Here is a 25,680-nt window from a genome sequence, read left to right as displayed (position 1 = left end):
GAGCTGGAGAGGATGTGAAGAAACTGGAATCCTTACACACTATTGGTGGGAACGTAGAATAGTATAGCAGCTATGAAAAACAGTACCGTGGCTCCTCAAAAAATTAAAAATAGAATTACCATATGATTTAGCAATTTCACTTTTAGACATATAACCCAAAAGAATTGAAAACAGGGTCTCTAAGACTTTATTTGTACACTTGTGTTTGTAGTAGCATTATTCACAATAGCCAAAAGGTGTAAGCAACCCAAGTGTCCATCAACAGGAAGATGAATAAGCAAAACATAGTCTATACATACATGTAAGGAATATTATTCAGCCTTAGAAAGGAAATTCTGATGCATGCTACAATATGAAGCTGGAGGACATTATGCTAAGTGAAATAAACCCAACACAAAAGGACAAATACTGAATGATTCCATTTATATAATATTTACAGTAGTCAAAATCATAGAGACAGGAAGTAGAATGATGGTTGCCAGAGGCTAGGGAGAGGGGAGAATGGAGTTATTGTTTAATGGGAATGTAAATTCTGTTTTACAGGACGAAAAGAGCTAAGGAGATGGATGCATGACATTATGAATATTTAATATTACCAAACTGTACACTTTTTAAAAGTGGTTAAGGTAATTTTATGTTATGTGTATTTTACAATAAAAAAATAAGAAAAACTTACTTGAAATGGATTGTAGACCTAAACATAAAAGGTAAAACTTTTAAACTTCTAGAAAAAAAAACACAGTAAAGTCTTTGGGACTTTGGGGTAGGGTAGGCAAAGATGTCTTCAGCAGGACACAGAAAACATGAATCATAAAATAAAAAACTTGAAAACCTAGACTTCCTCAGAATTTAAAATTTCTGTTGTTTAAAATATACCAACAAAAAAAATGAAAAAGGCAAGCAGCTGACTGGGACAAAATATTTGCAACATCTACATCTGAGAAAGGACTCATATCTAGAATATATAAAGAACTATCATGATTCAATAATAAAAAGATAAGCCAATTTAAAAATAGGCAAAAGTTTTAAAAAATATTTGAGAGAGAGGGAGAGAGAGCACGCACAAGTGGGGTGGGGAGAGGGAGAAGCAGGCTCCCCGCTGAGCAGGGAGCCCAACCTGAGGTCCTGGGATCAAGCCCCCGGGATCACAACCTGAGCTGAAGGCAGATGCTTAACCAACTGAACCACCCAGGTGCCCCTAAAAATAGGCAAAAGATTTGAACAGATACTTCACAAAAGAAAATATACGAATGATCAATAAACACATGAAAAAGTGCTCACTGTCATTAGTATTCAGGGGAATGCAAATTAAACTACAGTGAGATACCATGACATATCCATCCACTAAAATGGCTAAAATGTGTTAGCGGGGATGTAGAGGAACTAGACTCATACACTGCTGGTGGGAATGTAAAATAGCACAACCACTTTGCAAATCAATTTGGCAGTTTCTCCTAGAGGTAAACATATACTTCCCTTAATCCAAGAAAATTTTCCCCAGAGAAATGAAAACATATCTACAGAAATACTTTTTAAAAAAGATTTATCTATTTGAGAAAGAGAGAGCAAGAGAGAGCACAAGTGGGGTGAAGGGCAGAAGGAGAAGTAGACTCTGCTGAGCAGGGAGCCTGATGTGGGACTCTGGGATCATGCCCTGAGCCGAAGGCAGATGCTTAACTGACTGAGCCACCCAGGCACCCTTACAGAAAGACTGCTGCACAAATATTCGTAGCAACTTTATTTATTATGGCCAAACACAGGAAAGAACTCAAAAGTCCATCAACAAATAAATGGGTAAACAAAATCTGATATATCAGGTCCTGGGACTGAGCCCCATGTCGGCCTCCCTGCTCAGTGGGGAGTCAGCTTCTCCCTTTCCCTGTGCTCCCCCAACCCCTAGCTTGTGCAGTCTCTCTCGCGTTCATAAGTAAATAAAATATTAAAAAAAAATCTGATAGATCTATACAGAGGAGTATCATTCAGCTGCACAAAGGAGTTAACTGCAGGCAACAATACTGATGAATCTCAGAAACATTATGCTGGATGAAGCAAGCCAGATACAAGAAAGTGCACACTATATGATTCGATGACATGATACTCAAAAAAAAAAAAAAAAAAAAAAAAACACCCAAGTCTAATTTATAGTTACTGAAAGCAGTTCCAAGCATGCCTGGGCCTGGGAGTGTGGGTGACTGACAGGAAAGGGGCACATGGAAACCTTTTATAGAAATGGAGATGTCTTGCACCTTGATTGCTATATTATCAAAGTATCTATTTGATGTAACTCTTAAAACTGTGTATTTAAAATGATGCATTTTACTGTATGTAAATTATAGCCTAGTACAGTTTAACATTTTCTGCACATAAGACATAAACAACATTTCTCCTTTATAAAATAGGGATAATAACAGTACCTATTTTATATGTGCTGTGATGAGTAAATAGCTTAGGGGTAAGTCATGTGAAACACATAGGGACTGGGATATAATATATATTCAAAAAAATGTTAGTGGGATAAAATTTTCTTAAAGATAAATAACTGCACAACAGAGTCACTATAAACCAGTGGTTTTCAATCAGGGGCAATTTTGCCCCCCAGGGGACACTGGGCACTGTCTGGAGAAATTTTTGATTGTCATGACTGGAGAGAATCTACTGGCATCTAGTGGATAGAGGCCAGGGAAGCTGCTAAACATCCTACAAGGCACAGAATAGTCTCCACAACAAAGTATAATCTGACCCAAAATGTCAGTACTGTAGAGACTGAGAAACCCTGCTACAAACGATGTGATATAACAATCCACAGATAGAAAATATGTATACAAAGTGCATATAATCAAAACAGAATTCAAATCCAAACTGGCTATGTATATATTCTTCTATAAATCAAAAAGAGGAAAACAAAACCAATAGGAAAATGAGCAAATAAGAACATGGACAGTAAGCATGGAGATCCTGACACTGCGAGGAAATGCCAAGTGAATACGTGAGACAGCAATCTAAAACCAATAAAAGCGGCAAAAATGAAAAATTCTGACAATACCCAATGTTGGTGATGATACAGAACAGAAATCTGTATTATGCTCTGCAGGTGAAAGGGTAAGTTACTATAGTCATTTATGAATACATATAGAAATATATGCATTCATATATGCATTCTTATTCATACATTAGGATGAACAGTGATTACTGATAGTAGCTACCTCTAGGAATGAAGGGAGATGGATGGGAGGAACTTAATTATATATTAATTTATTGTTCTGCTCTCTGAAAGCTATAGGCTTTCAAATGATTCCCATTCATCAAACACCTATTAAGTATCAGGTAGTAAGAGAGAGATTTACACACTTCATGTCTTTTATTCCTCACAACAAATCTGTTATAGATATTCCTTGTAGAGATAGTGTCCCTGAGAGATTAAATAATTTACTCAAGGTACATAGGCAGCAAGTGGCTGAGCCTGGATTCAGGCCAAGGGTTTTCTACTGCAAAGCCCAATCCTATGTCCCCAAAGGTGGCACAATATTATGGTTGATGCCCTAAGATTTGACAAAATTATTCTTGGAAATATTTCTAATTTTCATAGAAATAGTCTCAATCAAGATAATTCTAGAATTGGAAGAAGGTAAAAATAGGATGGGAAAATGCAGACTAAGCAAGGCAATATAAGCTATAGACTTCTCCCCCCAGAAAGATGGACATAAAATTATATAATTTCAGTGGTTCACAAATTCCCTAACACCCACCAAAAAGCCTTTGGTTAAGAACGTCTGCTTTAGGAAAAAAAGAAAAAGGGGGGAAACTGAATTATAATATTTGAAAGACCGACTGAATTTCTTTGACCAGAGTCGTACTTTATCAACTAGTGCATAAGTGTTCCAAACATCACTCATGGTCAGAAATCTTTTGATCTGCCTCAATAAATCTACCATTATTCTTACTAGAATGAGCTCTTTGCTCCAGAATGACAGAAATGAGATTGTTCATTATACGAGGCATGCAGAATTAGTTAAATGCAATCGTACACTTGTGTGTAAAGTTACCTTTGTTGAGGGCTGAAAGTTAGAACAATGAAAAAGAAACATTAGGCTTAAAAGATGTTGATTTTTTCTATATCCAGAAACAATTATTAGTAAGTTATATCCCATATTATGCCCATATTTGCAAAATGCGCAAGATCTAACATCGTTAGTTTTAAAATAAGAACATGCCACACAATCCGTTAGTTTATTTTTATTTGTAATGATCTTTTTCTTTGTATGTCCTCCTTTCTCATTTTGGGGTAATGGTTCATGTCTTTGCTGCTCTCTAGTCCTCTTCAATATTCCTTCATTCTCCCACTTTTATCTCCTAGGCAGATAGAAAGCACAATAACTAGATTTCATGTTTTCTACCAACCTAGTTAATTTTGAATCAGTATTTTTCCCCTCAATAAATACGTCTAAACTGGTTACTTTCTTAATTTATCCTTGTAGTTTGTATTGAGTGTTATACTTTTCTTTTTTTTGAGAGAGCACAAGAGGGGAGAAGAGAGGGAGAGGGAGAGAGAGAATCCCAAGCGGACTCCATGCTCAGCTCATGACTGTGAGATCATGACCTGAGCAAAATCAAGAGTCTGACGCTTAACCAACTGAGCCACCCAGGTGCCCTGGAAATTTGGGTGTTTTAAGATCTTATTTCCTTTAAGTAATCTCTACACCCAACGTGGGGCTCGAACTCACAAACCTAAGATCGAGAGTCACATGCTGTATCAACTGAGCCAGCCAGGCGCTCCTGAATGTTTTAATATCAATCTTTGGATGACAAAGGGAAACATTATCCATACTGTATTAATGGTTCAGAGTTATGCTCCATCTAGCACAGTCTATTTTACAAACATTTGAGTACTAACTATGAGCAGCAACTGTGCTATGCAGACAGTGGAATTAATGAACACTTGTGGGAAAACGTCAAGAAAAGTTATACAACATCCTACATTTTTCTTAATGATTGATAAAGCACGTCAACCACAAATTCATCCACAAAGTTTTTAAAGCTGTATTTTCACCCTGCATAACAATTCGGGAGAAATTATGACATAAAATGACTACTTACAGGTTTGACAATTAATATTACCTCCTTGGACCTTAAAAAATCTCACACACACACACAGAGGCATACTATTCAAATTTGTACTTTATTCTAAGTAACTTCTAGATTTTGACCATAACCACCTTCTTCCCGTAATTGAGAACAATTATTTGTCATAGATTGTCTGCATGCCCCAACTTCCTATTCATTTTTTCCTAAAAAAAAACCCTCAGTGCAGTGGAAAGACCAGACTTTGAAGTTTTTAAAACCCAGATTTGAAACCTGGTTCTGTAAACAAGCTGGCTTAATGACTTCTGCACAGGTCACTTTGGTTCCCTGAACCTCATTTTCTTTCCTTTCTAAAACATGCTAAAATACCTATCTCATTGCCTTGCTCTTGAGATATATCATCATATAGCCAATGAGATAAAGCATCTCCATTACCTAGCACAGTACCTGGCATATGATAGGTGCCGAAAAGATGGAAGCTACTCCCAACTTCTAACATCCCGGAGAGGGCATGTTTCCTTGAATGGTCGTCATCATAACGAGCAAAGTGCTTCAGGCATCACAGAAATGATCCCCAGATACTGCCTTAGGAGGAAATCTCTAGCTTTTTGTTAAGTATTTCATTTATATTACTTTTGAGGTAGCCCTAATTCCACTGGGTGTCTTCTAGTACCCGATACACCACACAGATTTATATCAAACATTTTTAATGTTCATTTTATTCTTCTGATAACCTTCTAACAGATTCCCATGGTTCCCGGAATACAATTCAAGTTCTTTACTATGGCCTAGTGACCTATTTAGTCCCAACTTATCTTCCCCCCTCATTTAAAATGTTCTAGTTACACCTACCCTCCACCTGCCCCTCAAATACTCCAGCCTCAGGGGCTATCTCCCTCTAACTGGAGTGTCTCCCCCACCACCTTCACAGGCTGGGCTGTTCATAACCGTAGGCTCAACCATGGCCTCCTGAGAGCCTTCCCTTGATGCCTCTGCCTCTTCCATTACCCTGTTTCGTTCATTCATGGAATAGCGCTCACCGCTAAACCAAATCCTCTTATTGATTTGTTCCTAAGGGAGGTCAGGGGCCGTGCGGATTTTGTTTCCAGATGTACCCCAGTGCCTGGTACTGTGCCTGGCACAAAGTAAACGAGTGACCCCCGGGGCCACCACTCATCCGAAGGTCCACCAAAAAGCCAAAAAAAAAAAGCCAAAAACCTTTCAGGCAGCTTGGAGCCTGGGTGTGGGGGGTCTCGCGGGCTCTCACTGTGGCTGCGCGACCGCCCTCCCAGCCAGGTCCCCTTCCTGGGTCTTACGGGCGAGAACCCCTTGCCCCCACAGGGAACCTCGTCGCCAGTAGAGGGCGCTCCTCCCGTCGAGTCACTGGATTCGGGGGCTGGGGAGCTGGTGTGGCCACAGATGCTGGCCCTAGCCTGGTGAGCAACGGTCACACGGCTGCACTCACGAGGCTGCCGGAATATGCAAGTGAGCTGCGAGTCAGTTAAGTCTCGGTCTCCCGGAATCCGACGGAGCCCGCCACCGGAGCACAACGCGGTGGCGTCGGCCTCCCCAACCCGACACAAGTCTTTCACGTGGAGCCCGGAGTGAGAGTTCAAGGAGAGGACCTCTTCTCAAAAGCAGTGGGAGAAAGTTTAGCGCTGGTCACGAGGAAACGACTTCAGAGAACTGTTTGGAAAACTCACCAAAGAGCGGAGGCTGCACACACACCCCGACGGAACTTGACTGGAGGGAGGAGCCGCAAGAAGGGAACTCGCGAGCGCGCGCCTAGTGTGCGCAGCAGCAGAAGCCTTAAGGCCCCCACCATGAGCCAGACGCGCAGCCGCAGTGGAAGCTCCGCGAGCCCATGGTGGGGCGCGAGACTAGGGCGGAGCTAGCCCTTGGCGCGCGCTGACGCGACGAGACGCGGCGGAAGGGTGTGGACGCGCAGGCGCCGCGGTGGTTCGGCGAGGGGGGTAAGGAGGCGGGGCTGCGCAGGCGCCGTGAGGGGCGGTAGCGGCGGCGGTGGCGGTGATAGCGGCGGCAGCTGTGAGGGGGTTCCAGGAAGATGGTGCTGATTAAGGAATTGTGAGTGGGTCGGTGGGCGCGAGCAAGGTTACCCAACGGCGGTGGTGGGAGACTCACTGATTGAGAAGTGGCGGAAGCGAAATATTCCTAGAAAGGAGCGAGCCTCTGGCTGGCCGCTCCCTGCGCGCGCCCCCTCCCCCCGGCCCGCGCCCCCAGCCCACTGAAGGCCTCACCGCTGCGTGCCCCCAGACTCTGTCCACTGGCGTTGCCGTGGTAATCCCGCCGCCCACTCCCCTGGGGCGGAGGCGCCTGGGTCCGGGTCGGAGCGCGTGGCTCGGGAAGGCGAGGCCGGGAGTTTCCGCTGGGACCCGCCTTCTCCCCACCCCCCATCTCCAGTCCCAGCCTGGGCCCACCCGCACGCCCGTCCGGGAGGACCGAGCCAGGGGCCGAGTCGGAGCCCGAGGGTGGGGAGGCGCGGTGGGTCTGACAGTGATTTGTCGTGTGGGGTGGAGCTTACCTGTAGCCCGCGAAAGATGGGTTTGCCCGGTGAAGACAGCCACGGTGTGGGGACTCGAGGTGGGACGTAGGCGCCCTGAAGTTCAGGCAGGAGCTGGGAGTTCGGAAAAACTGCGCTCCCCAGGGCGGCTCAGTTGACTTATCAGGGGAGCCGTCGCTCTGCTTTGAGTCTCAGTTTTCACATCTTTAAGATGGGGTGATTGGGTTCCACCTACTTCACGGGGTTGACGTGAAGAATTGTTAACACGTGGCCTGTCAAATGGAAGGGTTTTCAGGTGCATTAGACCGGCGGAGTAATTTAATGAAAAGTTATGGCATTTCCCACCGGCAAGCACTGTAACTATCACAGGAAATGTTTAGCCATGATTGTTGAGTTGTCACAGCTGGTTCGTATCGTCAGCATCCTGTGGGCACCTAGGGATTTCGAGTATGGCCTGTTCTTTGGTTTTTCAAATGCTCTTCTCACTTTAAATTCTTAAACGTAAATTTTGGCTTAATTTAGTTAAGACACCTTATCTTTAGTGTTCTCAAACTTCCTTTAGAAAGTCACTACTGTCACTTCTCTGCTTAAAACCCTCCAAAGCCTCCTTATCTCGTGAATTAAAAAAGTCCTTACAATAGCCCACGAGGTCTTACACTATTTTCTCTTCTCCTCTGATCACATTTACTACCCTGCACGTGCCTGTGTCCATTTCAAGCTCAAGCGTCCTTATAGTTCTTTCATTACTTCAGGGAAAAAGCTCAGTTCAGGGCCTTTCTGCTTGCTGTTCCCTCTGCCTGAAGTGCTCTTCTCTCATCTCAGTAATCTGCCTCCTTCAGGTCTTTGCTTAAGTATCACCTTCTTGGGGAGTCCCTCTGTGAAGACCTAATTGCAACCCCCACTGTATTTGCCTTTCTTGCATTATTGTTGTCTGTAGCAATTATCACCATCTAACATACAATACATTCACTTTTTTTCTATTTTACTACATGTATTCTCTTGGCTACATGCAGGCTCCATGAATTTGTCTACTTTGTTAACTTCCATATTCCCAACTCTTAGAATAGTCCTTGGAGCATAGTAAGGGCTCAATAAGTACTTGTTAAGTTAATGAAAAATTAACAACTTTAGTCAGTGACAGGGATCCTGAGAAAAGACACATTTTTGGATAAAGTTTATAGTATTGAATTCTGGATTTATATAAAGTTTTTCTTCCAAGTCGTTTATACAATGTATCATGAAAGTTTTATTTATTACTCTGACAACTTTTTAATGTAAGGTAGGTGGCAGATATTAAGACAAATGGAGGAAACAAGACAGAAGGAAATTGACTTGGCCCAAGTCACATAGCAAGTGAGTTGTAGAACTGATCTTACATCATAGATCTCGTCATTTTTATTAGAGTTATTTCCTCCCTCCTAAAATGTGAATTAAGTGTTCAGTAGATCCCTTTGACAGTTATGTGAGGAGTATCAAGCTAACTCATGGAAAGAAGTTCCCATTGGGAATTTGCACGATACGCTTTTTGTGAAACCGTTACTTTCATTATAAAAATTTAAATGCGCCAAGGTAACACATGCCGAAATGTGCCCAAATGTAATTTTTTTCCTAAGAAGTTATAAATTACATTTCTTGATGTTCACTCTTCATGTATGTCTCCCTAGACTTTTTTTTTTTCTCCTTTTAGACTTTTTGAAAGCAGAGGCTGTTTTTATCTTGTTTGTAGTACCCGGCATAGCATCTAGGCCACCATCCTGTAAGTGCTCAGTGTTGTTGAATGAAAAAAATGATTCCTCCTATTTTCAAGTCAACTTTCTAAAATCGTTTTTGGTTAGGAGCAATGAATAGGTCATTCCTATGTGAAGATGTTGTTAAACTGTAAAATACTTTGGCAAATGTTCGTTGTTTTAAGAAATGCCATCTATTTTTGACATAAAAGGTTAGAAATGACTTTTCAGGGTGGGGGAGTTCCCTTTAAGTTGTTATTTAAGCAATAGGTGAAGTTGCCATTAGTGTAAAGTCCTAGTTCTAAAGAACTAGTTGCTAGTTCCATTTGGAAAATTATTTTCCTGAGGGTTTTCAGAGAATTTTGAAAATTTTCAAATTGTAAAAGTTGAATGAGGCTTTGAGGAAAAAAAATCAAAGTCTGTCTATTTCTTTTACTTTTCATTAAGCAAATCTTGAAGAATTTATTTGACTCATTATTCATCCAGAATGTCTTATTCAGTCACTTTGATTTTGTGAAATAAGTTTTGCTGAAAGTGTTGTTATATAAAAATAGGGATCTTCCCACTAGTGAGTAGTTGTTAAAATTACTCAGCAGTGATTGTTTGGTTTTGTGAAAGTTCCGGGAAGTCTTTAACTCTTTCCTCTCTATTCCTTCCGTTTCCTCTGCAGCCCGTCATCTTGGTTCAGGCCTTTGTAAACCCTTGCCCAGCCTCCTCAAAGATGGTTATTCCCCACACTCCTGCCTCTCAATGTTTTTTAACCAGCTACAGATGACTTCTTTAGATTGGCTGTTAGTCATGTCACTTCCCTTTTGGAACAACCTTCCTGGATTCCTTGTTGCCTAATAAATGTAATAGATTTCTTATCATTGTATTCCAGGCCCTAAAAATATGCTTCCAACCTATATCTCTGTCTATATCTTTCTTTATCTTCCAGAATAAGCTCTCAGCCTCTATATCTTAGTCTGCCCCCTCCCCCGCCCCCACCACACCCTCTTGGCCCCAGTTTATTTTCTCTTCCTGGGACAGTGAGCAAATCAGTGTGTACTCTGAGGAGACAGTTAAAAGGATTAGGTATGCAAGGATTTTTGTATAACAGGTTTTTTATGAGAATAGGAATTAGTAATCATGGTGTTTGAGAATGTTCGTCGTCTTTAGGTGACCATTATCAGAAAGACAAAGAGTGATGAGTGACACCTGATAGTGAAGGAGGAGAGAATAACAGGAGGCATGTTTTATACATGTTGGAGATCAAGGTGATGTGAGGACTCAGGCATAGATATTTGAGGAGAATAGGGAGAGAGGGGTGGGTGGACAGTGCAGCTGAAGAAAAGTTGGAATGAGGAAAAACTATTGGGAATTTTCTATAAAATGAAAATCAAGGTGACGGTTGTGGGGTTTTTTTTTCCTCTCATTATAATAGAGAGTTAAAATGAAAGTTTACATAACACTGCTATGGTACCTTAATGGTTAGCAGGGAAAAGTGTGAGAAAGAACAGGCCAAAAAAAGAAGTTGCTATCTTGGACACCAGCTATTATTGTGAGATAATTGATATTCAGGGGTTTTCAGAGTTTATGCTAGAGATAAGTGAAGGTACTTCCCTATAAAAATCTGGTGATAAAGTGCAATATTCTGATATAATTTACCATAAATTTTTTTTGAATTATATCTTCTGGGGCGTTATGCCTCCATTTCAGTCCTTTTGTTGGTCTAGTAACAAACTCTTGGACAAGATCAAACACCAGTCAACCTTACATTGCGTCTGCCCTGGAAGGGGTTCTATTTCTAAGATTCAAAGTATTTCCCTTGGTAAAGTTTTTTCTTGTTACATCTAAGGGACCTTTTATTTGTTTAATAAAACAGAATAATTGGGTAGTGGGGAACAATTTTTGGAAGCATTCATTCATGAGATTCAAGACATATATTCTATCAGAAATATCATAAAAACAAAATATGTAGCATATAGATGGAGAATGAAACCATACTAAAAATTTCATGAGGGCAACCTGACTAGACAGTCTAAAAATAATGTATTCAGTACCCTGTAATTTTCAGTGATGAGTTTTCTGTTGTTCCTTTTCTCCTCACAAGAATCTCTGCAACTGTGTTTTTGAGGTCCTGGTACAATGAGGACACTAAATGGGAGTGATCATTGAGGCCCGCAAATGGTGGTTTTATTTCCCCAACTTAAAAATTTTTATTTAGAGCCGTAGGCATTGTAAAGACAATGACATTCTTGTATTAAGCTATTGTTGGATTTAAGCAAAAGTTCTAAGTAAAACACAGATCTAGAGATCTGTGTTTTAAAGCCAAATATTTTATACGTGACATTTTTTTTTCTTTTGTCATTTTAGCCGTGTGGTTTTGCCATGTTCTGTTCAGGAGGTAAGTCTTGGTTTTTTCTGTATTATTTTGTTGATACAGCTTATTTCAATATGTTAAAGTCATATTTAAAGTCATACAATTTAAAGTTGTATTTACTTACCTTTACATTCCAGTTTATGTGACAAAATGAATTGTGGTGTATTACAGATAATTCATTGTAAATGAATTCTGTTACACTGCCTTGTTTCAGAAGGCTCTAAAGAATGTAGTTTAATCTTCTTCCCAGTTCAGGATTTCTGGCTACAGTATCCCAGAGAAAGGAGGTTCCAACCTCAACAAAGCACTTTAAGGTTAAGTAACTTGCTGCTTAGAGGAAGTCTGTTTTACTGTTGGATATTTTATGCATTTGTCTTTAAGACAAAATTTGCTTTCCTATAATGTTTGTTGTTTACAGTTCCTTCCACTTGTGCAGTGGGAAATAAGTCTATTCTGTCTGGCATATGGTAGCCCTTCAGGTTTTCTCTTGGCCATTCTCTCTTCTCCCTTCAAGTTCTTTTGTTCCATCGTCTCTACATGAGGTCACAGGGTTAAACATTCCCAGCACGTTCATTTGGCCTAGTATAACATGACCTCTAGACTTCCTCACCAGCTGGTCTAACCACTGCTTGTGTTGTAGTTGTTGCTCTTAACTGAAAACAGTATTCCAGACGTGGTCCGACCAGCACGTAACTGAGAGAGATTATTGTCTCCCTTGATCTGCACATAATATAGAAATACACTACCTGTTCAGAACTTGCGTGTCCTTCGGTTGTAGCTATTTGTGGTAGAGCCAGGAAGGAAGATAAAAGCAGAGAAACTGAGGTATGTGGTATGTGTAGCAAACCCCACAAAGCCCTCTGGGTCATTCTGTAACTTGCACACAGTTTGCACTTGCTCAGTTATCTGGTTTTCCTGGAGCTGACAGTAGATTAGAAGCAGTGAATTGGAAGTGGGACAAAACAAACTGATAACCTAAGAAGTGACAGCTGACAGAAGACAGAAAGGAGAAAAAAAACAAACAAACCCAAAATGCAGGAACTATAAATGAGTAGCTGTCTGGCACAGCTTAAAGTAGACTTGAACTTAGCTATATATATCTCAGTAGTGCTTGAGGTTTCCCCATATTAAAACACTCAAGATAAACCAGGCACCCCTATGCTTTACTTGTGCAATTGATTGTTTGAACCTGAATGTGGAAATTGACATTTGTTTTTGTTAAATTTTTTCTTTCGTTTCAGTCAGTTGGATCAACTTGTCGAAATCTTTCTGACTTGGTGTTGTCACTGAAAATAATCTCAGCTTTTTCTTCTATTCAGACTTATTAAACATGCCTTCTATCTCAAATTAGTCTCAAAAATGAAAAGGAAAGGCTAGTGGCATGCCACAAAATATCAGTTCATTAATAACATTTTTTTGGATACTGTTGTTTCTTTGTAAAGTTCTGTTACTCTGTTCCTGACCAAGATTAAATTTACCTTTTGATTTAGAGACATTTTAATTGTCCTTTAAGAATGACAGTGTTGAAAAGTACATTTTAAAGGATTTAAGGGTTGTAGCATTATTGGACTAACCCTGGTGTTGTATCACAAAAACCAGAGAAGAAATACACCCTCTCTGCAGTCTAAAATCCCTACAGAAATTATCTTTGTTGCTTTTAAGAAGTGTGTTTGGTTCTAGCTTCTAGCTTTCTAAACCCAAATTGAGTGATTGAGTTGGTGTGTATTTAAATTAACCTTCAAGATAGTGTCATATTCCCATGGACTTTTTAAATATAAGTATTTACTGAACTTACAATTACTCCTATTTATTGTCTCAAATAAAATGTTCATTTTCAATGATTTCATTCTTACAGGTAGCTTTTCTTTGAAAATGTGCTTAAAAACAAAGAAAAGCATTTCTTCAGGTTGTCCTCACCTGGAGGAAGAGATTTAGCCAAATTTGAAGAGATTGGAGACTGTGCCATGGTTGAGTCACTAGAACAAATTAGAACATGAGAACTTTGCCTTTTATTATTTGTTGGAACTGTTATAGCAGCTCCAGATTGGCACAGAACAATACTGCCCACTCACAGGTATTGGTTCAGGCCATTGAGAATTCTGATTTACTTTAAAATGAAATAGAAGCCACTGTCAGCAATTTCTTGCCTTTTATAGTAATTCTTGTGTATTTGTAATACTTCAAAAACAGTTTCTGTTTACTGGAGAACTTTACCATTAACAGTTTTGATCCTGGATATCCAGTATCCATTCTCTTGAGGTGGACAAGGGCTAGATTAGGCATGTCAGGCATAAGTCGTCGGAAAAAAGACCCCAGAGGTCTACTAAAATTTGGACTGTAATGGTTCTTTGTATTTTCAGGCTTTTAAATTACACTTTATATACCTCCTCTTTATCATTGACAGTGGTATTCTGATTGCTTATCTTTCTTAATTAGCAGAGTAACAATTATATTCCTTCATGCCTTTTTTTTCCCCCGAGAATTTTGTGAAATTAAATGAGATAGAATAGACATGAAAGTGCTTTGGAAAATAGAAATATATATTATACAAAAAGCTGGGCCACACATCAAGATGTTTTCTTGATAAGTGGGTAGTACATATGAAGGCACCCCAGAGTATTTGTAACTAGCAATTTTCTCAAATCATGGAAATCTCATAAAATATTAGTTTGTTGAAGCTGTATGATCATCTAGTACTTAATCTTCCTAAACATTAATTTTTAACTTGAGTCATGTTTTCATATGGAACAGATGTGCTGAATGATTTGGACAAACTTTTCTATATCATATATGGTAAGATTTTAGCATAGGAAATTTCCGCAGGTACTACTGGCTTAATGAAATTCTGTGCTCTGAAATTCCAGTATCAGGTTGGGCAGCTTTACTCTGTTGCAGAAGCTAGTAAGAATGAAACTGGTGGTGGAGAAGGAATTGAAGTCTTAAAAAATGAACCTTATGAGAAGGATGGAGAAAAGGGACAGTATACACACAAAATCTATCACCTAAAGAGGTAAGCTGATTGTTACAGCTGATGCTTAGTCATTCTATTGAAGATGATGCCTTAATTCTCCAGCTTACTTATCGAGCAGATAACTCCCTAACTTCCTGGGCGGTCCGTGTGCTGAGGTACTTTTTAAATTTTACTCTGACAATATGTTGCATTTTAATTTTTTGAGAGAACCCCCCCCTTATTGGTAATTTTTTAAATTATAAAAGTGATACAATTGTTTATAAAAAAAATTCAAACAGGGAAAGTTATAAAATAAAAACTTAGTCCCTGTCTCTTGCCATCACATATTCATAACTCCAGGGAGAAACACTAGAAACAGTTTCTTCTTCCGGATCATTGTCTATACATACTCAAAGAAGTTTTTAAAATGAAAATAAACTATCACTTGTGTTATTTTTGTTTTCTGCGGCAAACGGGATCCTACCATACATATGGTTCTGTAGTTGGCTTTGTTTTTCACGGAGTGACACATTGTGAACACCCTGCTATGTTATTTAATGTCCATGGCCTTTTGAAGGCTGAGTGACCTTTCCTAGTGTGAACAAAGCATAGGTGATGTAACCATTCCCTAAATGATAAGTCGATTTAGGTGTTTTAGATATTTTCCTTTTTTGCAGGTTACAAGTAATATTTCTGTGAACATGGTTGTACATGTCTTCATGCCTTAGGTTACTATTTCTCTAGGAGAAATATATAAAAGTGGGATTTTGCTGCAAGGACATGCTTATTTAAAATTTTGGTATTACTGCCAGATTGTCCTCCAAGTGTTTGATAGTGTTCATTTTCCATTTTTTTTCCATTTATTTTTTTGCCAATTTGATATGCAGAAATAATCTCTTATTTAAATTTGCATGCTTTAGGGGCGCCTGGGTGGCTCAGTCGTTAAGCGTCTGCCTTCAACTCAGGTCATGACCCTGGGGTCGTGTGATCGAGCCCTGCATCGGGCTCCCTGCTCTGCGGGAAGCCTGCTTCTCTCTCTCCCACTCCCCCTGCTTGTGTTTCCTCTCTCGCTGTCTCTCTGTCAGATAAAAAAAAAAGTCTTTAAAAATAAATTTACGTGCCTTATTAGTGAAGTTGAGTGTGTTTTCCTATTAGTAGACCATTTGAATTTCTTGTGTGACTTGACTGTTGAAATCTTTTCATTCATTGTTTTTATGTCTTTGGTTTATAGAAATTCTCCTGAGTTTGGCTGTCTAATCTCTATCTTTGGCATAAATATTTTTTAAAAAAATACTTAAGAGAAAGCGAGTGAGTGTGGGGAGGGGCAGAGGAAGGGAGAGAGAGAGAAAGAGAGAATCTCAAGCAGACTCGGTGCTGAGCATGGAGCCTGACATGGGGCTCGATCCTATGACACATCTTGACCTGAGCCATCCAGGCACCCCTGGCCTAAATATTTTAAAAACAGAAAATGCATACCAGTATTTGTCTAAGGGCAAAAGCTCAGTAATGGTTTTAAGAGTCCATTTTGTCAGTAGTCCCTCAAATTTATTAAAAGTAGGAGGGATCGGGACGGCTGGGTGGCTCAGTTGGTTAAGTGTGTGCCTTCGATCCCAGGACTCTGGGATCATGACCTGCATCAGGCTCCTGCTCAGACAGGAGTCTGCTTCTCCTTCTCCCTTTGCCCCTCCCCCTCGGCTCGTGCTCCCATGCTCGCTCTCTTTCTCTCAAACAAATAAAATCTTTAAAAAGGTAGGAAAGATCTTTGGTCTTTTCTTGCCTTTATTGTCTTCATATTGAAACAAGTAACACCCATGTTTTTGTAAAGCTCCTTAAAGTTGTAGGTGAGCTGTGACAATCAGTGTTTCCTGTGTTTTTCAGTTTAAGACCACTGCTTGGTTTATACTGACAACATGAATATAAAGCAGGTTATCACTTTACAGAATCTTAAATTTTATTTTATTTTTTTTTCTAGAACAGAGTGTTTCTTTCTGATGCAGGTTTGAATGAAGGCAATAATTCTGATCAGTCAGTTACCCATAAGACTGTCTTATTCATGGTTCCTGTTAATTTGTTAGCACCCTATATCTAAAAAAATGTGTCAGTTGGAGAAAAATGTGGCATTCTAGATGGTATGATCTACATAGTATTTATACTATTGAATTTACTTATATAAACTTAGTTTTATTCTTTAGTATTTTACATTTACTCATTACTTGAATTTTACCAACACATAAAACTTTTTTTATTGTAAACATTTAACTTTCTCTGGGGATTCTAAAATTAACCAGAAAGTTCGATAAAAAAAAATTAACCAGAAAGTTCGATATATAAAACTTTCTGTTGGTGTATTATGTCCATATGTGAATAATCATGAAATAGATTCAAAATACCCTTCATTTGAAAACTAAGGGTTGGAAGTTGGGGAAATGTTTGATATATTATTACATGGAAAAGATTAGTTGCCAAATATGTACATAAATATAAATATACACTACATTACATGTATTTTTACAAAACTAATCAGAAGAGGCCTAGAAAGAGATTCAGTAAAATGTTAAATGTTTTTTTTCTCTTGGTGGTGGGATTATGGGTGATTTAAGTTTTTTTAATCTGCATTTTTAGTTAGAAAAATGGTAAATACTTAGAGATATCTGATTCAGATGACATTCCAGCCATAAATAATAAATTTCTTAAATTGAAGAGGGTATATAAATATGGTTAGTTCAAGAGATGTTACTGTTCTGCAGAGCTTATTTGGGGACAACGTTCAGAATTCTTCTCAGGCTTTTAATAGATTAAATAAAGGAAAATCGTGGCTCTCTGGAGGCCAGCCTCCCAGTGCTCTCATGGCTTCTTCATTCCTAGAAGGAGCTGAAATCATTCCCAATAGCCTTTGGTTTTACCCTGTCATGCACACATTTACTCCTTATTACTCCTGTTGAAAAATAGATGATATGCCTGTTGGACCTAAGAGGATACTGAAGTGCATGTTTACCCAAAGTCACACAGCTAGTAAGTGGCAGAATGGTGACTGGCCTGGGATTCTCTGGGTTCTAATCCCATGCTCTTTTGGTCACAAGTAGGCAGTCCCAAGTCCCTGACAATAAGCACTCAGGACCTGATGAGCACAGGTGTCCCATGAGAAGGGAGGGGAAGGGGTCTGATTGGATGGGAAGAGCTGTTTGATGCCCAGTGGAAGGCTGGCTTTGTCACACAAAGATAGCAGCTGGGGACAGCATGGAGAGGCCTAAGACAGGAAAGGAACAAAGGAAAGAGGGTGGCACTAATGGATCTCAGGCAGTGTGGCGGGTGGTAGCCTCTCCGACAGTGAAGAACAACCAAAAACCCGTCAGGCAATAAAGACAAAACCAGGACCAACTGTTGCTGTAGTCTGGGGGGAGGGAACAGTCGCAGGGCATGGCAATCAGAAGTCCACATGCTCAAAGGCATCAGCGTTGTGCCGAAGGCCGAATAGCCACAGGGTAACTAAGATTATGGAAGGGCAAAGAATCATTTAGCAGTGAGCGGCTGAGGCCTTCACTGTGCTGTTAGGAAAGCTAGCAATCACGACACGGGGCTGGTGGCGCAGCTTGTCAGACAGGAGTGTCCTGCAGGGACAGCAAGCTCAGCATGCTGTAGACTTACCACAGTTCCTAGAGTTCTAGAGCTATCTCCCTGAGGAAGTTAAGTTTGTGTCCAGTAATATATGTTCCCTTTTTCAGCTTGGGCTCCATTGGGTAACTTCTAGTGCTGTGTGCACTATCACTGTATAGCAGCAATAGAATTGCAGACTTGGCTGGCAAAATTTGTTGCCTGAGGCCACTGACACCTTGTACATTTGAGATAACTTGAAATTCTGAGATCCACTTTACCCAGTGGAATCAACTTCTCTGGATTCTCTGGCCAGTATGCTTTCCCATTTCAGCAAAAACACTTCTGGGAGTAAGATACACACACTTCATCTTAACCAGAAGATTGAGAAACAATCTTGGCGAGGTATTAAAAAACCCCATAATTTAGTGACCATTGACTTTTTTGCCCCCTTAAATCTCAAGTAATAATCTTACAGGATATCTTTCCATATCCTTTGATAATTTACAGTAAGTAGTTGCCCATGGTAACTCTAAGCAGAGGATCTAGTCCTTACTGGTCACTGTACATGCTCTAGGTGGGAGCCCAGTGATTCCCCGTAGCAACCTTTTCTAGTGAGGAAATGAAGGTCCAGAAAGGTGTAAGTAACTAGCCCCTGTGTCACTGCTGTTGGTAGCAGAGATAGGCCATGAACCTAGGCAGGCATTGTGACTCTTAATCACTTTGCTCTACTGCTGAGCCCTGTGGGAGGGTTAGAATATTTTCCATTTTCTGAAGTGAATGCCAAAGGAGTTTACAGAGAAATTCTCCCAAGACCATGGATTTCACCATATCCCATGTTCTTTTAAAGTCTCAAGTTGTCTTCCAGAATAAAGTTAAACTTAATAAGCCACTCAAGATAATCCATGTCTCTCCAATTGTTAAAACTGTTCAGAATAAAAACAATTGCCTCTAAGCAAGCCTGACTCTTCATTGTCCTCTAGAAGTGCCATGTTTAGCCCCTTAGGTCCTTTTCTTCTTGCGATGTGGGGTTGCCCATAAACCCAGTTTCCTGAGCATAGCTCAGCTCTGTCCTGTGCAGAGGCATTCCTTGACTACTTTTCTTCTTCCCTAAACTCCATCACTTTTTGTCACGTCTATTCATTTTGACACCTGATTATGTATTTCACGTGTACAATATTTGTCTTATAGCCCATTTACTATGAAGGTTTGAGTGTTTCCTTATCAGTATACACTTATACACTTAATAGTGGATGGTGGGGAAGGAGGACAGACTTTATCGGGCATAGAATTTTGAAGCAAGGCAAGGAAATGTGTTGCAACCTTTGAGATGGTTATTTTAGAGAAAAACTTGCAGCTCTCCTGAGACTTCGTAGTAAGGAACACTGACCAATCCTTCTGTTGTTTTTTTCCCTTCTTGGGGAAAATCAGCTTTACTCTTTTATTCTTCATAAGCATTTTATCTTCATCATCTCCAGTCAGTCCTGAATGACGGAGAATTCATAAAGCTATGCCAACTCCTGAATGGTCTTGTTCCCCAAAGGTTGAAACAGCAGAGGTTTAATTGAAAATCGTTTTAAAATTTCATGTGGTTCCAGTTAAGAGCTCATTTTTGTAAGCAAGAGAGTCATTTGCCAGGAACTAAAGTTACGTTCATGTTTAAAAATGAAAAGTTTAAATCACCTGAAAATGCAAGGATCAATTATATGTGATGATTCACATCAGAGAGCATCTTTGAATAAGTATACATAAGAAATTGATAAATATCAGCCCAATATAGTAATTCATTCTTGAGTCAAAAATTAGTCATCAGCGCAAAGTTTTATCTTTGTGTATAGTTCTAAGTTTTCAGTTTTGCACATTTCAGAGTTGTCTAAATAAAGAGTGATCCTATTCCAGAAGAATATCAGAAATAATTCTGTAATGCGTTTCCCTTTTATGGTACATTTCGTTTCTCATTGCTATTCTGTTATGTGGAAAGCACTTCTTTCCCTCTCTCTTTTTGTTATTTCTCCAAAACTTTAAAGTCTTGTTTTATCTCCTGAAAGTAGCCAATTTGTGTCTGGTTATTTTACTCTTTCCCACAAATCAGGATTTGAAGTCATTTTGTAAATTTTTCCTGTTATTCTACCCATTTTTTCCATCTTCATACCCACCACATTAATGCAAGTTACCATTATCTCTTTCTCTTGAACTTTTCCAGTTGCTTCCAGACTGATCTCTTGCCACCCATTCTTTTGACTTAATAAGTAATGCTGCTATGAACACTTGTGTACAGGTTTCTGTATGGACATATGTTTTTATTTTTCTTGGTGTGCGTGCGCACGCGCACATGTACTCTCCTAGTTGGAGTTATTGGGTCATATGGTAACTCCTCACTTATGAACTGCCAGACCCATTTCCAAAGTGACCGCACCATTTTACATTACCCCACAACCATGTAGGAAGGCTCCAGTGTCTCTATATTCTTGCCAACACTTGCTGTTATCACGTTTTGTTTTGTTTTTGTAATAGCCATTTTAATGGGTGTGAGGTGGTATTTCAAGGTTTGGATGTTTTCATGTGTTTACTGTTAATTTGTAGATCTTCGGAGAAATATCTGTTCAAATCTTTTACCTGTTTTGTAATTGGGTTGTCTCTTTTAAGAGTTCTTTACATATTCTAGATATTAGCCTCTTACCAGATACATGATTTGCAGTTTTCCCCCCATTTTGAGTTTTCTGGTCACTTTCTTGATAGTGACATTTGAGGCATTAAAAAGTTTATAATTTTTTAAGATTTTTTTTTAAATTTATTTATTTGACAGAGCGAGAGAGGGAACACAAGCAGAGGGAGTGAGAGAGAGAGAAACAGACTTCCTAGCAGAGAGCCCGATGTGGGGCTCGATCCCAGTACCCTGGGATCATGACCTGAGCCAAAGGCAGACGCTTAACGACTGAGCCACCCAGGCACCCTTAAAAAGTTTATAATTTTGATTAAGCCCAATTTACTTGTTTTTCTTTGGTCATTTATGCTTGTGGTGTCCTATCAGAGAAACCATCATCCAATCCAAGGTCCCAAAGATTTACATCTGCATTTTCTTACAAGAGTTTTATAGTTTTATGGGCCACCTGGTGGCTCAGTTAGTTAAGCATCCGATTCTTGATTTCAGCTCAGGTCATGATCTCAGGGTCATGAGATTGAGCCCTGTGTCGGGCTCCATACTCAGCAGGGAGGGAGTCTGCTTAAGATTCTCTCTCTCCCCCTCTCCCTCTGCCCTTCCTCCCACCTGCACTTGCTTGCTCTCTCAAAAAAAAAAAAAAAAATTCTTTTTTTTACAGTTTCAGCTCTTACATGTAGATCTTTAATCCATTTTGAGTTAATTTTTGCCTCCATCCACTCTTGCCCACTCCAGTTAATTTTCATTTACTAACATGACTACTAAATTGAGTCAGAATGTTCTTAAAACTTTAATCTGGTTGTGTCATTCTCCTTAAAGCCTTCAGTAGCTTCCTGTCATAGAAAGAATAAAAACCAAACCCTTTGGCTTATAAAATGGGTCTTATTGTGATCTGCCTGCCCCCTGCTCACCTCACCATCCTCATCTTGTGTCTGTCCCTCTCTTCCTCTTCACTACAGTCTAGCCATGTTGGAAGCCTCATAGTGACCCAAGCAGGCTGAGTCTTTAGCTATTTCAGGACTTTGGCGCCTGTGTCTTCATGTGGCTGGCCCTCCTCACCCTCAGATCGCCATTGTATTTTCATTTCCTCAGGGAGGCCTTCTTGGGCACCCTTAAACCAGGTACTCACTTGTTCAGTGCTCTGTTCCTTGACTCTGCTGCACTTTGGGGGAGGTAATTCACTGCCTCTTGGTATTTACTGTTCTGTTTCCTGATTCTTTCCCTGGAAGGTGAACTCAGAATAGGAATTGTTCATTTACACACTGTTATTTACATAGCCCCTGGTACAGTGGACACTCAGTAAATAAATACTTGAGTGAATGAATGAATGAGGTGCCCCGTGTATTTAAGGTATATTTCATTTGATTGAAATTGATTGAAATGAAAGATTATGGCAAATTAATCTTGTCTTCAGATTCTTCCATATGTTTTTCTACATTTTGATGTTTATCTACAGTAGGTTGTAGGATGGAAAAATCGAACTCAGCAGTTTGCTTATTTTGTTTACAAGTGGATGTAAAACTTCCACAGGAAAAGTGCAGTTTGAAATGATTTCCCAAGGTGTTATGTATCTCAGGAACAGATTTTTAAAAAAAAGAATGCTCCTAGATCAGAAGTTCAGTGTACATTATGGTCATTTATTACATATCTTTTAAACCATATAAGCCCTTTGTTTTCCTCTACCACTGTTACAAAGTTGTCTTGCCACTTAACAGGTTCACAGCCATTGTTATAGAAGTTAAATCTTAATATTTATTTCCTGTCAACACAATTGATGGAACATTTTGGTTGAATTTTACCCTGAAGTTAAATGTTCTTTATATGCATTCAGAGTTGGGGTGGGAAAAGGACCATGTATGGCAAAGAACTTTTGACTTCTTGGACATTATTTTATGTCTGACTCTTAGACAAATCTAGAAGTGTTTACCTTTTGAGTTAAGCACTGTCATGAGTGTTGGTTTGTCACAAGAGAACATTTCATGATTGTTGGGAGAACAAGAGGAGGAATGTCCTTGTTCATTTATTTTTGAAGGCCTACCTCCATTTTGTTAATTCAGTTAATATTTGTTCTTTTTCTGAGACACTAAGCTTCCAAAACAGAATTTACTTCCTAGGTAGGTGACACTGAAGTAGAAAACCAGTGTGTATGCTGTTAATTGTATAAATGGTTCATTTGAACCACCTTGTTAGGAATATTTTAAAGGTGGCCACTAAAGAAAATTTCTCTCCTTTAAAGCAAAATTGAAATTTAATTTTATTTACTCCATGTATGCATTTTCCCTGTGTTTAGTCCATAATTAGATTCACTGAGGAGAGATGTTTGTTAGTGTTCTCATGTTAAATGTAAAAAGCGAGTCAGTTTGAAATAACTGGCTCAGAGGTTTGGTCATTCTTAACTAAGTCAAAAAGTTGATTGTTGGAATTCACATAGTAGAAAAGTATCCTGGAAATAAGAAAACAGGCATTTGGGAGCAAAATGAAGACATGTTAAAACTTTCTTGTAGATTTGGTTCTTGCTGACCTTTAGTGACTGACTGCCAATATATTCTGTTTGGGTCAGCAAATTTTAGAGCTTTTGATGAATGTTTAAGGTTTTTAGACTATTGGGCACTATGGGAATAAATAGAATAATTAAAATATGTTTCTGAGCTAGTATGCAGCTGTTTTTTTCCTGCCTTTTTCTTTCCTTTAAAAAAAAATTTCTTGGGGTGCCTGGGTGGCTCAGTTGTTAAGCTTCTGCCTTTGGCTCAGGTCATGGTCCCGGGGTCCTGGGATCGAGGCCCGCGTCGGGCTCCCTGCTCCGCGGGAGGCCTGCTTCTCCCTCTCCCCCTGCTTGTGTTCCCTCTCTCACTGTGTCTCTCTCTGTCAAGTAAATAAATAAAATCTTCAAAAAAAATTTTTCTCTGAAGATTTTGTCAGAGAGAGAGCAGGTGTGCACACAAGCAAGGGGGGCAGCAGGCAAAGGGAGAAGCAGGCTCCCTGCTGAGCAGAAAGCCAGATGTGGGACTCGATCCTAGGACCCTGGGATCATGACCTGAGCTGAAGGCAGATGCTTAATGGACTGAGGCACCGAGGTGTACCCCCCTTTTTTTTAAAGAATTTATTTTAGAGCATGCATGGGCCTGTGGGGGAGGGACAGAGGGAGAGGGAGAGAGAGGGGAAAGAATCCTTCCTAGACTCCCCACTAGTGCAGAGCCAGGATCTCAGGACCATGAGAGCATGACCTAAGCTGAAACCATGAGTCGAACGTTTAACCAACCAGTTGAGCCACACAGGCACCTCTTTCCTGCCTTTTTCTACTTTGACCGCATGAACCAGTGATAGATCTGTTTGTCATACTCTAGATGGATAGGTAATCTTGTGGTATATTTTAAAAATCACCCATATGTATTACATTATACCCTGATGATATGCTCGCCCTGATGAGACCTCTCCCAGTTAAAGGGATTTTGGTTTCAGTTCTTGAGCAATGGAAGAAATAATGTGGACTTCAGATAGTCTTTGACTTTTAATATGAAAGTATGTTCAGGTATCTTGGCTTTAGTTTTGTGAGGTTATGCCCCTTTGCATGAATCTTCTAGATTTGCAAAGAATGGGTGCTCAGAGAATTCTCCTTTATTATCTTTTCAGGGTGTAAAGGCACAGGTAAATCTCTGTGCCCTTGGAATCTCGATTATAATGTCACATATAATAGTGCCTCAGCTTTTCTTTCCCATGGTTTAATTTGCCACAGTAGTGGAAACTCCAAGGCATACATACGTTCTTGTGTACTGAGGAGGCAACGAAGGGGCTATCCACACTACCTCTTTTATAGCTGCAAGGCTCTCTGGCTGGTGGGACTTCCTTACATTCACTTGCTTAGCTTCCAAAATTCATAGGGATGCCTCTGGCTACCTGCTCCATCTTAGTATGGAGGCACAAGTCCTTTCTGGGGCCCCAGTCTCCCCTTAGTTTGTTCTTTCTCCTAGCTTAGGAAGTTAAGTTGTATTTGACAGTTCTCAGAGAAGCCATTCTGATACAGAAAAAGTATGTAGGGCTTCACATTGGAAGATATAGTTTTGACATGTAGTTATTTAGCCACTTAAATGCTGGTTATACGGAATAATAAATGAATGTGTAGCTTGTAGTGCTGTTGGAGGATATAAGTGAAGAAAGGCATGTGAAAGTACTCCACTTCATGTCAAATTATAATTAAAGAGCAGTACCTACTGTTTATTGAGCTCTTACTGTATTATGCAGTGTGCTAATAAATACATTATAGGTATTAATCTGAATCCTCCCAATAACCTGCAGAGTAGGTCATAGGAACTGTGTTCAACTCATGGGGAAGTTCAGAGAGCCAAGTGATGTGTCCAAGGTCACACAGCTTCTAAGTGCTGATGTTGGGATTTGAATCTGATCTGTATGAAAAGCCTATGCATGTAAAACTGCTTTCTTTACAATCATTAGAAGTGGTCATTCTATTTGCATTTCTTTGAAGACTGAAAAGACTGATTTTTCCATTTGTTTGTTAACCAGTTGTGTTTTCTATTTGTAACGTGTCTGTGGATGTGTTTGCCTACTTACCTGTTGGAATCTTTGCTGATTATCTTATGAATTGGCACAGACTTCTCATGTATTATATACTTAACCCTTTTTCGGCTATACTTGAGGCAGCAAATGACATTCATCATCCAAACATACAAAATTTTATACTTGGATATGCTTTTTTTTTTTTTAAGATTTTATTTATTTATTTGACAGGGACAGCGAGAGAGGGAACAAAAGCAGGGGGAGTCGGAGAGGGAGAAG

General features: G+C 39.7%; 1 protein-coding gene and 1 long non-coding RNA gene across 3 annotated transcripts in view; one reads left to right on the top strand and one right to left on the bottom strand.

Annotated features, from left to right (window-relative positions):
- Positions 1-4,218: 4,218 nt before the first annotated feature.
- Positions 4,219-6,915, bottom strand: LOC141371453 (uncharacterized). Its single transcript, XR_012376409.1, has 2 exons — positions 5,527-6,915; positions 4,219-4,350 (listed from the first exon to the last, which is right to left on the bottom strand). It is a non-coding gene; the product is annotated as an uncharacterized lncRNA (long non-coding RNA).
- A 127-nt stretch (positions 6,916-7,042) lies between these two features.
- PITPNB (phosphatidylinositol transfer protein beta) overlaps positions 7,043-25,680 on the top strand; it is a 62,789-nt gene continuing 44,151 nt past the window's right edge. The window contains exons 1-3 of one of the 2 annotated variants that reach the window (XM_025858143.2): positions 7,043-7,164; positions 11,683-11,713; positions 14,554-14,699. In XM_025858143.2, coding sequence (XP_025713928.1) covers positions 7,145-7,164; positions 11,683-11,713; positions 14,554-14,699 — 197 coding nt within the window. In that variant the 5' untranslated portion in view covers positions 7,043-7,144. The remainder of the gene's footprint in view (positions 7,165-11,682; positions 11,714-14,553; positions 14,700-25,680) is intronic. The other variant, XM_025858144.2, reaches the window with a different exon arrangement.

Source organism: Callorhinus ursinus, unplaced genomic scaffold (genome assembly GCF_003265705.2).
Source record: "Callorhinus ursinus isolate GAN/ISIS: 27379988/994484 unplaced genomic scaffold, GSC_fseal_2.0 scaffold72, whole genome shotgun sequence".
Classification (NCBI taxonomy): Eukaryota; Metazoa; Chordata; class Mammalia; order Carnivora; family Otariidae; genus Callorhinus; species Callorhinus ursinus.
Note: the sequence above shows the minus strand (reverse complement) of the source record. Positions and strands in the feature narration are given on the sequence as shown.